The sequence below is a fragment of the Microcaecilia unicolor genome, unplaced genomic scaffold (assembly GCF_901765095.1).
Source record: "Microcaecilia unicolor unplaced genomic scaffold, aMicUni1.1, whole genome shotgun sequence".
Lineage (NCBI taxonomy): Eukaryota > Metazoa > Chordata > Amphibia > Gymnophiona > Siphonopidae > Microcaecilia > Microcaecilia unicolor.
In genome coordinates, this window is record NW_021963633.1 from 20,550 (window position 1) to 34,703 (window position 14,154).

The window sequence follows — 14,154 nt, forward strand, 5'->3', positions numbered from 1 at the left end:
AAATCACACACAACCTCCAAATAATGAACTTATGGGCGGACGCATTCCAACTAAAACTAAACGCAGAAAAAACACAATGTCTCATCCTGTCCTCACAATACAACACAAACAAACCCAGTACCATAAACACCCCACACTGTACATACTTCTGGTCTCAGACAGCCTGAAAATTCTGGGAGTCACAATTGACCGACATCTCACACTCAAAGACCATGCGAAAAATACAGCAAAGAAAATGTTCTACTCAATATGGAAACTTAAGAGAATCAAACCTTTCTTCCCAAGGGAAGTATTCCGCAACCTAGTTCAATCAATGGTGCTAAGTCATCTAGGCTACTGCAATGCCATTTATGCCGGATGCAAAGAACAAATCATTAAGAAGCTTCAAACCGCCCAAAACACAGCAGCCAGACTCATATTTGGGAAAGCGAAATATGAAAGCGCCAAACCCCTAAGAGGAAAACTACACTGGCTCCCACTAAAAGAACAAATTGCATTCAAAGTTTGCACCCTGGTCCACAAAATCGTCTACGGAGAAGCCCCAACCTACATGTCAGACCTTATAGACTTGCCTACTAGAAATGCAAAGAGATCATCGCGCACATTCCTCAATCTCCACTATCCTAACTGTAAAGGGCTAAAATACAAATCCACATACACGACCAGTTTCTCATACATCTGCACGTAGCTATGGAACGCACTACCGAAGGCCATAAAAACAATGCAAGACTTAACCATCTTCCGAAGGCTACTGAAAACAGATCTTTTCAAGAAGGCATACCATAAACATCCATCTTAAATACTAAATAACAACATTATACACGACCTATACAAAACCAAACTTTTATCGCGTAACCGCTTTGCTATTAATGATCAAGCACTACCACTTTAAACCTTATGTCGAATAGGGTCTCTCTATAGTCGATGATCTAATGTATGTTACAATCCAATTTATTAATCAGGAACCTTCATGCATTATCATAATGTATTCTTCTTTACCATGTATGTATGCACCTTAACGCAGTACCATTTGTAATTCTGTTACCTGGAAATGGCAACCGCCATTACGGCAAATGTAAGCCACATTGAGCCTGCAAATTGGTGGGAAAATGTGGGATGCAAATGCTACAAATAAATAAATAAATAAATGAGTGTGTATGAACAACTTAAAAATCTAAAGGTGGACAAAGCAGTGGGACCGGATGGGATCCACCCCAGGATATTGAGGGAGCTCAGAGAGGTTCTGGCAGGTCCTCTTAAAGATTTGTTTAATAAATCCTTGGAGACGGGAGAGGTTCCGTGGGATTGGAGAACGGCGGAGGTGGTCCCTCTTCACAAAAGTGGTGATAGGGAAGAAGCTGGAAACTACAGGCTGGTAAGCCTCACTTCAATTATTGGAAAAGTAATGGAAGCGATGTGGAAGGAAAAGATAGTGAATTTCCTGGAAGCAAATAAGTTGCAAGATCCGAGACAACATGGTTTTACCAAAGGGAAATCGTGCCAAACGAATCTCATTGAATTCTTTGACTGTGTGACCGGAGAATTAAATCAAGGATGTGTTATGGACGTAACCTACTTAGATTTCAGCAAAGCTTTTGACACGGTTCCCCACAGGAGGCTCTTGAATAAACTAGACGGGCTGAAGATAGGACCCGAAGTGGTGAACTGGATTAGGAACTGGTTGACGGGCAGACGCCAGAGGGTGGTGGTAAATGGAGTTCGCTCAGAGGAGGGAAAGGTGAGTAGTGGAGTGCCTCAGGGATTGGTGCTGGGGCCGATTCTATTCAATATATTTGTGAGTGATATTGCCGAAGGCTAACAAGGTAAAGTTTGCCTTTTTGCGGATGACACCAAGATTTGCATTAGGTTTGGGGGTGAGGTGACTGATTTTGAAGCATGCCTGTTCAAGGAGATGGTTCACAAAGTTACAAATGTAGCTCCCCTGGAGGGAGTGGAAAGCATGAAAAAAGATCTGCGGAAGCTAGAAGAATGGTCTAACGTTTGGCAATTAAAATTAAATGCGAAGAAATGCAAAGTGATGCACTTTGGGAGTAGAAATCCATGGGAGACGTATGTGTTAGGTGGTGAGAGTCTGATAGGTACAGACGGGGAGAGGGATCTTGGGGTGATAGTATCTGAGGACCTGAAGGCGACGTAACAGTGTGACAAGGCGGTGGCCGTAGCTAGAAGATTGCTAGGCTGTATAGAGAGAGGTGTGACCAGCAGAAGAAAAGAGGTTTCAATACCCCTGTATAAGACGTTGGTGAGGCCCCAACTGGAGTATTGTGTTCAGTTTTGGAGGCCGTACCTTGCGAAGGATGTTAAAAAAATGGAAGCGGTGCAAAGAAAAGCTATGAGAATGGTATGGGATTTGCGTTGCAAGACGTATGAGGAGAGACTTGTTGACCTGAACATGTATACCCTGGAGGAAAGGAAAAACAGGGGTGATATGATACAAACATTCAAATATTTGAAAGGTATTAATCCGCAAACGAACCTTTTCCGGAGAGGGGAAGGTGGTAGAACTAGAGGACATGAAATGAAATTGAGGGAGGCAGACTCAAGAAAAATGTCAGGAAGTATTTTTTCACGGAGAGAGTGGTGGATGCTTGGAATGCCCTCCCGCGGGAGGTGGTGGAGAGGAAAACGGTAACGGAATTCAAACATGCGTGGGAAAAACATAGAGGAATCCTGCTCAGAAGGAAGGGATCCTGTAGGGCTATTTCCCTGTGAGCCTCACTCTGCTGGTCTCTGCCTGTGTATACAACTATGTCAAGATGGAGTCTGTCAACTAAGACCCTGCACTTCAGTGACCAAGCAGATTCAACTTTCTGTTTGTGGCAGAGCTCTGCTTGTGGTAAAAAACTGGCAGGTCTGAAAAAAAACTCAAGGATATGCAGTGGGCTACCTGACCATTGCACCTCCCTGATGAGCTACAGGGGGTAAGGCCATGGTGCCAGCGAGTCTGATGAGAGACAGGAATGCATACCACAATTTAACAACTGGAAGATCAAAAAGGTTTTTCTTGCTCAGGGAAGGAGCTGGACAAGATCCTGATTGGTTGCTGTCTGGTCACCTGGGAATCAGGGGCAGAGAGCGGGAACCAGAAAAGGGACAGAGAAAGAAGAAGAGAAGGAAGAAAGGGAGAATTTGTCTGGTTCTACTGGAAGAAGGGTAGCTGGCAAGAAGACCAGCGAGACCTGAAGTGGTCCACAACCTTGTGAACTGACCATCTGAAGAAAGTACCTGTTGGTTCAGCTCTACCGGCCAGAGAGACTGTAATCCTGCATGCTGCAGAGAGCCTGTGCTGTTTCCTAAGACGGGGACTCGCTGTGGAAAACAGCTGGAGTCTAAAGGGAAAAACCTGTGTCCACTTCATCTGAGAGACCACCTAGAGTCAGCTCGGTGAGAATTACAGGGATTTGTTTCCTATAGTCGGGGATTAGCTAGTGGGTTCTTACCTCAGCAAAGGCGGGTTAGTCAGAACTTTGTGATCAGGAAGATGTGCTGCTAACTGTATTACTTCATGACCTAGTCAGTATTACTAATCAGGATTGTGTAATAACCTAGTAACCAGTGATATCAGTGCTTTAGTTAGACAATACAGTTGCTTATCAGCATAAGGGAGCTACATTTATACAGCTGAGCTGTAGTGTAGGGTGTATTATTCTATTTCTTACCTATATAATAAATTAATATATTTCACAGCAGTGACTTTACTTTTATTCCAGTTCTCTCTAACAGAAGAAAAGTTCTGGTGTAGGCCCAGAACAGCCAGGTTCCTTTATAATATATAACCCCTGGACAGAGCTAGGAAGTTGGTTTAGCCAGACTTCTGTAAACGGAACCTGGGAATTACTCATTGGGTAGCTTTGCCCAGAAGAGTTATCATCTATAAATGCTTACAATCCCCAGAAGCTTAGCTGGTGGTGGGAGGCAGGGCTGGTGGTTGGGAGGTGGGGATAGTGCTGGACAGACTTATACGGTCTGTGCCAGAGCTGGTGGTGGGAGGCGGGGCAGACTTATACGGTCTGTGCCCTGAAAAAGACAGGTACAAATCAAGGTAAGGTATACACAAAAAATAGCACATGTGAGTTTATCTTGTTGGGCAGACTGGGTGGACCGTGCAGGTCTTTTTCTGCCGTCATCTACCATGTTACTATGTTACAAATCTACTACTACTACTACTATTTAGCATTTCTATAGCGCTACAAAGCATACGCAGCGCTGCACAAACATAGAAGAAAGACAGTCCCTGCTCAAAGAGCTTACAATCTAAATCTAAATCGTAATCAGTGTGTCATTTGGAGGGGCTGGTTATAGAGACACCTAACCCTGTTATTGGTACAGAGACTTTTTTTCTCCTGGTAAAGGGCTTCTAAAACAAACAACATGTTTATATCTATTTATTTACTTATTTATGGCATTTTGTACCACATGAATTAGATTGGAGCCTTGGAACATTAAAAAAAAAAAAAAATTCCCAGAGAGAGTAATGCATTACCACCCCCCCCCCCCCCCCCCAAGGCTCTCTCCCCAGGTATAGCCAGCTCTGCAATTTTTTTTTTTTTTTTTTTTGGGGGGGGGGGGCGCAGAGGTGGATGGGGGAGAGAGCCTGTTAAAAATTTACCAGCACACCAATGGGTGTTCCTGTCACCAATGCTGGCGTTTCCATGGATGCTCAGTTAATGCATTAAACTTAGCATATGCAGAAGTGTTAGAGTTGAAGGCTACAGCACCCACTGGCTTCCTCGCTGTTCAGGCAGCACAGGTGGGGGCTTCAGTGGTGAATCTCTTCAGCTGGTGGGGCTTTAGAATCCCTGCCAGCAAAGGTATGATGCAGATGCAGCTGGGGAGGGGGGGGGGGTATAAAAAATGCTTGCCCCCTACCAAGTCCACCCCTAGGCCCCCTCCAAAATTAAGTTCTGGCTACTGATTTCCTCCCAGTTCTCTAAGAAATGGTAGGTATCCGATCACCATAAATATTCACAACAAAGGCAGAGGAGCAACTTTCTTTTCAGCTGAGAGATGATCCTTCTAAAAGCATGATGATGTACATTATCAGTAAGTGCAAAGATGCCTGTACTGCCACTGAATCATATACTCACATTTGGTTTGACTGGAGATGGTCGATGTCTCTTTTTAACTTCTATCCAAGGTTCAGAGTCCAAATCAGGCAAACTAGCAGACAGTCCTTTGGACATGACCTGAAGGCTATCCAATTCCGTGCTCTTCTTTGGATTTGGCTGGCTTCCTGTTCTTGGAGAACTTGGTGCAGACTCTGTGTGTTAAATTCAATGTAACATTAGGCAGTTTCAGGTCTTATGCTTTCAGCTTACAACCAAGGATTGAAAACTGAATTATTAAAAGGAAAAAAAAAAACAAGCAAAACTAGCTCACAGTGATTATGCAACACAGCAATATCATAAGAGTTTGCAAATAAATTCTATACAGGATCAGGATGTGTTAAAGGTGATGAAAGACAAAATGCTGAGAGAAAAATACAATGTTTACACATTAAAAAGGTTGATATCACAAATAAGAAAACCTAAACTAGACATATAGTTATTTTCATAAGGAACTCAGAAGTTTGCAACCCTGCCCTTGGAGATCAGAAAAGGTAGAGAAAATTAGAACTGGGAAGATAAAACCACATGGGTATAGATTTTTGGAGAATGGCCAGACACAGTAAAAATCTTTGACATTTAAACCTTTAAAAAGTTCACTTCACCTTTAGCGCCTCCACAAGGCCTCTTTCTTTTCTTTCCAATCTGCTCTGAAAGTTATGAAGCACAGCTGCATTCCGAGTTGTTTCCCACATCACACCTCCTTTCATCGCTGTTCTTTAGCTCACCACTAGATGTTGCTACAGGTTGTACTTTGGCCTCATCTACCTCCGGGTGTATGATGAGTAATGAACCACACATGCTCCAAGGTTTTTTTCAGAAATCCATTAATTAGAAGCTTTCAGAATTTTCCATGGTAGTTTAAATAGAGTAGCATAGTATTTACCAACCTTTTCAAGACCAAGGCACATCTCCAATAACAAAAAAAGATTGTGTGACATACCAGCCTCTGCAGAGTAAGCAGTGCAGACATGGAAAGATTCCATATGATTAAAGGAAGAGCTTGGGAAGCACTGAAAGCCGTAGCAGAGACTGGAAAGACTCACAGGAGGTGTCTCAGAAAGAGGAAGAGGTGCTGTGTGCAATGTAAATATGTTTTTTTTATTTATGATGGGCTTTTATTGTTGATTTTATTATTGTTGTGTTTTATGTAATGCTCTATGCAGATGATGTAGAATATTAATTTTATAAATAAATACATAAAAGCAGGGGCCAGCTCTCTGTAACCTGCATGCTGCCTGTTCTCACATTCCCGAGTTCACTCTAGATAGGAAGGAGCGGTTTTGTATGACTGCACGTGCTCGTCAAGTGCCTGCTTGTTTCAGAGTCACTGCTACCATCTCTTATTCCTGTGAGTTGCTGAGAGCAGAGCCCAAGTGCTGGTCTGGATCTTAGTATCTAGCAGTAGTGACTCTTCTATGGTACAACTGATCAGGCCTGAAAGAACACTAGCAGGAAAACACTGTAGTAGGGCAGATTATATCCCAAGTCCTTTTATCAGGAAACTTGCTATATGGAAAAACTCAGGGCTTCCATCTGGCTGTCTTACCTATAAAAATATTTATTATCTGGCATTTGGCACTGCTTAAATGTTACAGCTATAGGTGGCACCTCAGTAACAGACTGTTACTATTCTACCAGGGATTACATGCAAATTAGATCATGGTTTAATGTGCAATACCCAATAAACAGCAGTATAGTCATCTCTAAATATGCACCATCAAATGGTCCCAACCTTATCAAATATAAAGTATTCTACAAATATGTAATTTATGAACTTATAGTTTGCTTCTTTCAATTACAAATAAGTGTGAAGAGCGGATATATCAGATGAAGTTAAGTGTTGAACATGCTGAAGACTCCAATGGCAGACTGTTTGAGATAAAAATGCTGAAGACCTGGAAGGGACAAAATCTCCCTTTTAAGAGCACCCCATATAGGCAGTACTTAAAAGGCAGCTAAGATCTTAATGATTTTAGTTCCAGAACATGTCGGTGCTTCTCATTTTTTCTATGAGCATCAATTGCCTTTAATGTTAGCATGATTATAAGAACAGTTTGCAATTAAGAGTGATTGACATCTCTTCTACTTCCATGGTCCAGATATGGTTTCCCTAACTACAGCCAATACATAATATATAGTGACTCAGTGCAGATAATTTCAAACTCAACTCGAGAGGACAAGAACTGAACTTTATTGTGCTTACTCATGACCACTAAAAATGACAATAGCAAATACCGGTGTGTGAGCTGAAGGCTTTGCCTGGTACGAATTCCGGGCAGTCAACAAGCCGAGAGAAGTCCGTTTGAGAGAAATCGGGTGGAGGAGGACCAGGAATGGGCCACTTCTCAGGTTCAATCTTTCTTCTTATTTTCTGGTCAACAATTTCCACCTCTGTGCTGTCCTTTAATGCCTATGCCAGAAAAGGTCTATATTAATGAAACAGTCTCCACTACCATCTTATTAATCTTTTTTGTAATTTACTAAAGTCACTAATTACTGATTTCAAAAGCTACATTTGTAACTTTGTGAACCATCTCCTTGAACAGGCATGCTTCAAAATCAGTCACCTCTCCCCCAAACCTAAACCCCATGTCACTCATCCAACTTGACTTAAACACTCCCCAAATTTGTGGTTTGAAAAGCCATTGGATAACAGCTTCAAGTAGTAAGTATTCCCTAAAGGGTAAATAAAATCTGTGGTCTTGCAAATCCCATGGGTGGCTTTTACCCACAGGATCTGAAGCAATGACGTAAGCAAAACTACATATGCAGTTTTGCTTTCATTATTGCCAATGAACAATTACTTACAGAGGATTTGTACCCGCTTTCTTGCCAAATAAATTTTTCCCATTAAACAAAAATCATGCACATTGCTCCTCCTCTAACAAATTCTATCTTCAGGAATTCTGCGCAACACTGCAAAATTTTTTAAAACATGCTTTGTTCAACAATGTGCATACTTCTACTTGCATTTAGGGTAAACAATGATCAAAAATCTATTTCAGTAGATAAAACAACCAAAATGGTTTTATGTTTCAATGTTTCTATTGGAGATATCTTAATACACAAACTGTAATAGTACAACAAACTCTACTCATTTCAGATTACAAATCTGTTGTTCCAAGTATGTGCAAACTAACACATATATCATCCACTTTTAAACATTTTCTTTCCCACCCGCACCACCCCCTACCCCTTCCCTCCCTCCATTGCAAAATATCAAGGTTTAAATATTACCATAACAACTCCTGCAACCTTTATTCCCCCTTACACAAAAAGGACACAAGGTCCTAAGGCCCAAGGGGTACCTTCAGTATCAGCACACCTATCATGAGTCTTCCGAATGTCTTGTGTTGTTAAATTCTCCACTCCAGTATGGACTTGTATGACTCCCCTGCCCCCCTAATTCAGCTGTCCAACCTGGAGGAGCTCCAGATCTGTATACCCAATATAATTTGTTGCTCTACCCAATATAGCACCCCAACCAAACTGGAGGAAAACTCCTTAACCTCAAAACTCTTATCAAACTCAACCACTAAACCAGCTATCCCTTTCCCTACTCTAATTCCCTCCCCCCCCCCCCCCCCCACAGAGAAAAAAAAGGGTCATCCTCCTCCCCCCCAGATCATCCCGAAAAAGAGTTCATGATAAAACTGCGAGCCCTCAATGACACATCCTATATAATAATTTTCACCTCCAACGTTCTAAAGTAGCTGCCTGTGTCCGTGGCTCCTGGAGTTGCTGAGCTAGGCTCCGTAGCCAGGCTTATGTCACTCACAGCTGCTTCCTAGGCAGGGGGAGGAGTAGGGAAACACGTGGATCAACTTGCTCCGCGTATTTCCCTACTCCTCCCCCTACCTGGGAAGCAGCTGTGAGTGCACCGCTCAAACACCCCCTCCGCGCATCACCCAAGCCCCCCACGGCACATCAAACACCCCCTCCCCCCAAGCACATCAACCCCCCCCCCCCAAAGCACACCAACCCCCTCGCCACCCGCAGCTGCCACTGGTAACGCTGTCCGGCCGCTGCTGCTTCTCCTGTTGAGCAGCAGCGGCCACTACAAAAAGAAAAAAAGCCATAAATGTTTTAAAACCTGAAACGCGACACCGTAGACAGCCATCAGGCATTGGCTGTCGGCTCTGCAGCCGCTCCTCCTCTCGCCTCCACGTTACTGCCCCTGGAGTAAGACCCCGGAGGAGCGCAGCGACGTGAGAGGCGAGAGGAGGAGCGGCTGCAGAGCCGACAGCCAATGCCTGATGGCTGTCTACGGTGCCGCGTTTCAGGTTTAAAAACATTTACTGCTTTTTTTCTTTTTGTAGCGGCCGCTGCTACTCAACAGGAGAAGCAGCAGCAGCGGCCGGACAGCATTACCAGTGGCAGCTGCGGGTGGCAAGGGGGTTTGATGCGCCGGGGGGGGGGGGGGGAGGGTCGCTGGACAGGGGTGGTTGCAGGGGGGGGGGGCAGGGGAGAGAGAGGTGGGGGTGGGGAGGGGGCCCCTGCGAGGGGGGGTGGGGGCACACACTCACTCACTGTCTCTCACATACACTCTCTGACACACTCTCTATCACACTCTCTCTGTCACACACACAATCTCACACACACAGACACTCTCTCACACACTCTCTCTTTCACACAAACACACACACACTCTGTCTCTCTCTCATTCTCTCTCTGACACACACATTCCATCTCTCACACAAACTCTCTCTCAAACATACACACTCCGAGGAAAACCTTGCTAGCGCCCGTTTCATTTGTGTCAGAAACAGGCCTTTTTTTTTTACTAGTAATTAATATATGGATCCCAAACCTCCAAAAAATGTTTCTTCTTTTTTGGGGACATTCCCACCAACCTGCGTTCCAACAGCAAAAGCTCATGAAGCTGATTGCGCCAGTGCCAAAAGTCTGGTGGCTGATCCCCAGTCCAAGCGCTCATAATAAGCCGTTTGCCCAGGAGACACGCCTTTCTGACTAAAAGTTGCATACCTCTACTCTGCAGAGCAAAAAGTCTGTATTTATCTACAAGCACATCAAGAGGGAGGCAAGGAATTGGCATCCTCAACAGTTTTTCCAAAAAGTGAAATATTGCCAGCCAAAATTTATGGATTATTGGACATTCCTAGAGGGAGTGCAAAAAGTCCCCACCTGTCATTTGCATTTGGAGCACAAAGGCTCCTCTGCTCCCCCCATATTGAAAATTTGGACCTTCGTAAGATATGCTCTGTGCAAAATACAGACATGTACACAAGTCCGCACTGACAGTAAGAGATGGAATGGCAGCTGAAAGCTGATCAAAATCCAATGTCAGATCTATGCACCCCAAATCCGAGGCCCATCGATCCCTAATAGAGTTCTTATTCTTACAAGGAACCAATAATGTTAACACTTTATATAGTCTAGAAACCAACAAACGTTCACCCGGAATAGAGTGAAAAAAAAAAAAGCTCTCAGACGCCTACTATGCGCAGCTCCCCGCAACTCTGTACTAATTGTATGAACATAATGGGCCAATTGAATATAGGCATACGTGTTACTGGAGTTAATCCCAATACCCAAAGCTCCCAGGGATAGCAACGCACCCTTTGAGTCCAGAACGTGCTCCAATCTCGTTATGCCCAACATCTCCCATCTTCAAAATATCGGATTGTCAGAGACCGAAGGAAAGCTTGGGTTACTCCATATGGGCAATAAATCAGAGGTCACCTGTGAAATTCTCCAGTACTTAATCAGATCTTTCCACATTTCCCTCAAAGGTCGAAACAACAAGCTCATTCCTATATTGGATGGTATATCCTTCCTGGGGGCTTGCAACAAATGTCTGCCGGATGCACCCTCCCTCCCACGCACTTCCTGCTGCCAAGAAGGGCCCGGTTCTTCCAACTTCCGGCTGGATTCACAACAGCATGAGGCTCCACACCCACCCTTTCTACTTCTTGCTCACAGTGGCTGCACTGGGAAAGATCCATGAGACTAGGACAGGTTTGAGGTGGGGAGAAGGGGGAAGTAAATGAAGAGACAAAGCAGAACGGGGGAGGGGAGAAGAGGAGATAGATCCTGCAACACGTTGGGCAGGGGCAGTTCAGCAATGGGACGAGAACAGGCTTGAGGGAAGGGAGCAGATCGGGGGGGGGGGGATAAAGCTGGACATGGAAGGAGTGAGGGGGGATGCTGGAATATGTGGGGCAAGGGAGGGAGAAGAAAGATGGCACACAGTTGTGGGTTGGGATATGCATTGCTGGACACAAGGAATGCGGGAATAGGGAGGGGGGCAAGAAGGTGCAATGAAAATGAGAAAGCCTTGATGGGATCTCAGATTCCAATACAACCAGTATATCCAGTCTCTCTATATCAGACTTCATCCATCAGATTAAAATAATCTGATATAACTGGTCTTCCAGTGATGTGAATTTCAGGTAGCACATAGATGGTAATAATTAAAAGGAAGCTGTGGAATGAGTAGTTAATTGGATACAGGCGAAAAAGGATAGACTCAGGAATGATCTAAGAAAAGGATGACGGATATATGGAACAGCTTCCCAATGGAGGTGGTGGAGATGAAAATGTAACTGAATTCATGAAAGCTTGGGACAGGTAAGTAGGATCTCTAGGGGAACGGAAGGGATAGCAAGTGGCGTGGATGGGCAGTCTGGATAGGCCATATGGTCTTTATCTGCCTTCATTTTTCTGTTTCCATGGGACAAGCACAGATCTCTGGAGAGCTCAGTAGGTGTATGGATGGGCAGAATAGATATAACACATTTTTCAGATATTTTCTCTATTCCTGTGTTTGATCTGTGCAAGCTTCTTCATTTTCAATTTTCTCCCTAAATTAGTCACCCTTATTTTCTAACTGTCTCCTGTTATTCTGTCTATATGTTCCATCTCGGCATCAACCTACGCCCGAGCAGGTGACACAAAAAGAGGTGGTTTCTGGAAATAGAGCAAAATGGCACTTGTGTGACTGAAGTCATATAAAGTGTACTTGCAATCCTATTTTAAACCAGAGCAATGCCATACTCTGCCACCTGACTGAATAGAAGCCTAATGAAACTGACCACAGAAAACTTAACCCAGATAGCCTTTCAGTCATGAGCAAACAAAATTAATAATGATGAGTCTTATAACAGTCATATTCCAGCTAAGGACATATTCCAAGATTCATAGTGACGTGACATAGTAGATGACGGCAGGAAAAGACCTGCACAGTCCAGTCTGTTCACTGTCCTCTATTAAGAGATTCACCTCTTCCAATACACATGCCCATGTAAACAGTTCAGTATCTTTGCTATTATTCTTTTGAATTATGCTACTGTATTAGGTTAGAGTTAAGGTTTTTTTTTTGTAGTCTTTATAGTTTATTTTTATGGTTCTTCGCTCCAAATTTTATGTTAACATTTGTCACTTAGAACCAAGAGAGGGAATGTTATGGTATAAGCCAATCATCAGAATTAAATGTGTAGCATGATGTTGTGTTTGATCAGATACATATATATACACCAATATATTTGTGCAGCTTTTAAAAATATATATTTGACACTGCAGCAGAACTGGCTTTCATTCCAAAAGCCCTCTTCCCTCTCCCTTTGGGGAACATTTAAAAGACATTTAAGAGACAAAAGGGTACTGTGCTTCAAAGAGAAATAAAACTCTCTCTGCCCTCTCACCTAAAAAGACTGAACAAAAGCATGACTAAGGTGGATACTTGAAGAATCACATAGACATCTCCACCAGCAGACAGATAGTCTGGAAAAGGCATAACTCCAGCTATTGATAACAAAGACTTCAGAGGGGAAACCATAAACAAGACATTTGCTTGTCAAAGGTATACCTGCCCCTCCCATCAACTATCAGACAAATGGACGCCAGGACATCTGCAGAAAGGAGAGACCTATAATGCAGATCATGTGAACAGACTACAATAACCATAATGCCTTGCAAGTTATCCAGTGCAAACCAGGAAGCAGGTGCTGGGACTCTGTGATCATATCCTCCTGCAACTTGCAAGATATAAAAGCAAAAGCTGTTTCCCCAAGATTCAGATTCTCTCTTCAGCTGCAAGCAACTCAGATCCACTCACTGCAGAAGCCCTGCTCCTGTCCTGCAAACATGTGCTTACCTCATGCTGTTCATACTATGTAACAATGACTTGTAAGTAACATAACTTTTGATCTAGATCTGCTACTTTGCCTTACTTAAGCACAGATTATCTGTAAAGATCTCTTAAAACCTACCTCTCGTGTCCAATTGTATATGAAATCAACCTTTTTGAAGCTAAAAATACGGTCTCTTTGTGTTCTGAGTATATGGTATCTTTTATATATACTTAATTTATTTAATTTATTGCAATTATCACCTTTGGTGATTGGTGGAGAAATTAATATCCTAAAACTTATAAATACAGCGCCTGCTCTTAAATTATAAACAGTAGCGAGTGCTCTAGAGCTCTTTCCCCCAAGATAAATCATTTCTTGTAACATTTTTATTTGTGGAGAATGTGAGGCCCCACCTGGAGTATTGTGTTCAGTTTTGGTGGCCATATCTTGCTAAGGATGTAAAAAGAATTGAAGCGGTGCAAAGAAAAGCTACGAGAATGGTATGGGATTTGCATTACAAGATGTATGAGGAAAGACTTGCTGATCTGAACATGTATACCCTGGAGGAAAGGAGGAACAGGGGTGATATGATAGACGTTCAAATATTTGAAAGGTATTAATCCGCAAACAAACCTTTTCCGGAGATGGGAAGGCAGTAGAACTAGAGGACATGAAATGAGATTGAAGGGGGGCAGACTCAAGAAAAATGTCAGGAAGTATTTTTTCACGGAGAGAGTGGTGGATACTTGGAATGCCCTCCCGCGGGAGGTGGTGGAGATGAAAACGGTAACGGAATTCAAACATGCGTGGGATAAACATAAAGGAACCCTGTTCAGAAGGATTGGATCCTCAGAAGCTTAGCCGAGATTGGGTGGCAGAGCCGGTGGTGGGAGGAGGGGCTAGTATTGGGCAGACTTCTATGGTCTGTGCCC

The 14,154-nt window shown here is 43.4% G+C and overlaps 1 protein-coding gene across 1 annotated transcript in view; it reads right to left on the reverse strand.

Moving 5' to 3' along the window:
• Window positions 1-14,154, reverse strand: part of LOC115459525 (la-related protein 1B-like) — a gene marked incomplete at both ends in the record, with an annotated part of 51,394 nt that overhangs the window by 16,155 nt on the left and 21,085 nt on the right. Inside the window, 2 exons of the mRNA XM_030189339.1 lie at window positions 5,109-5,281; window positions 7,365-7,539. Coding sequence (XP_030045199.1) covers window positions 5,109-5,281; window positions 7,365-7,539 — 348 coding nt within the window. The remainder of the gene's footprint in view (window positions 1-5,108; window positions 5,282-7,364; window positions 7,540-14,154) is intronic.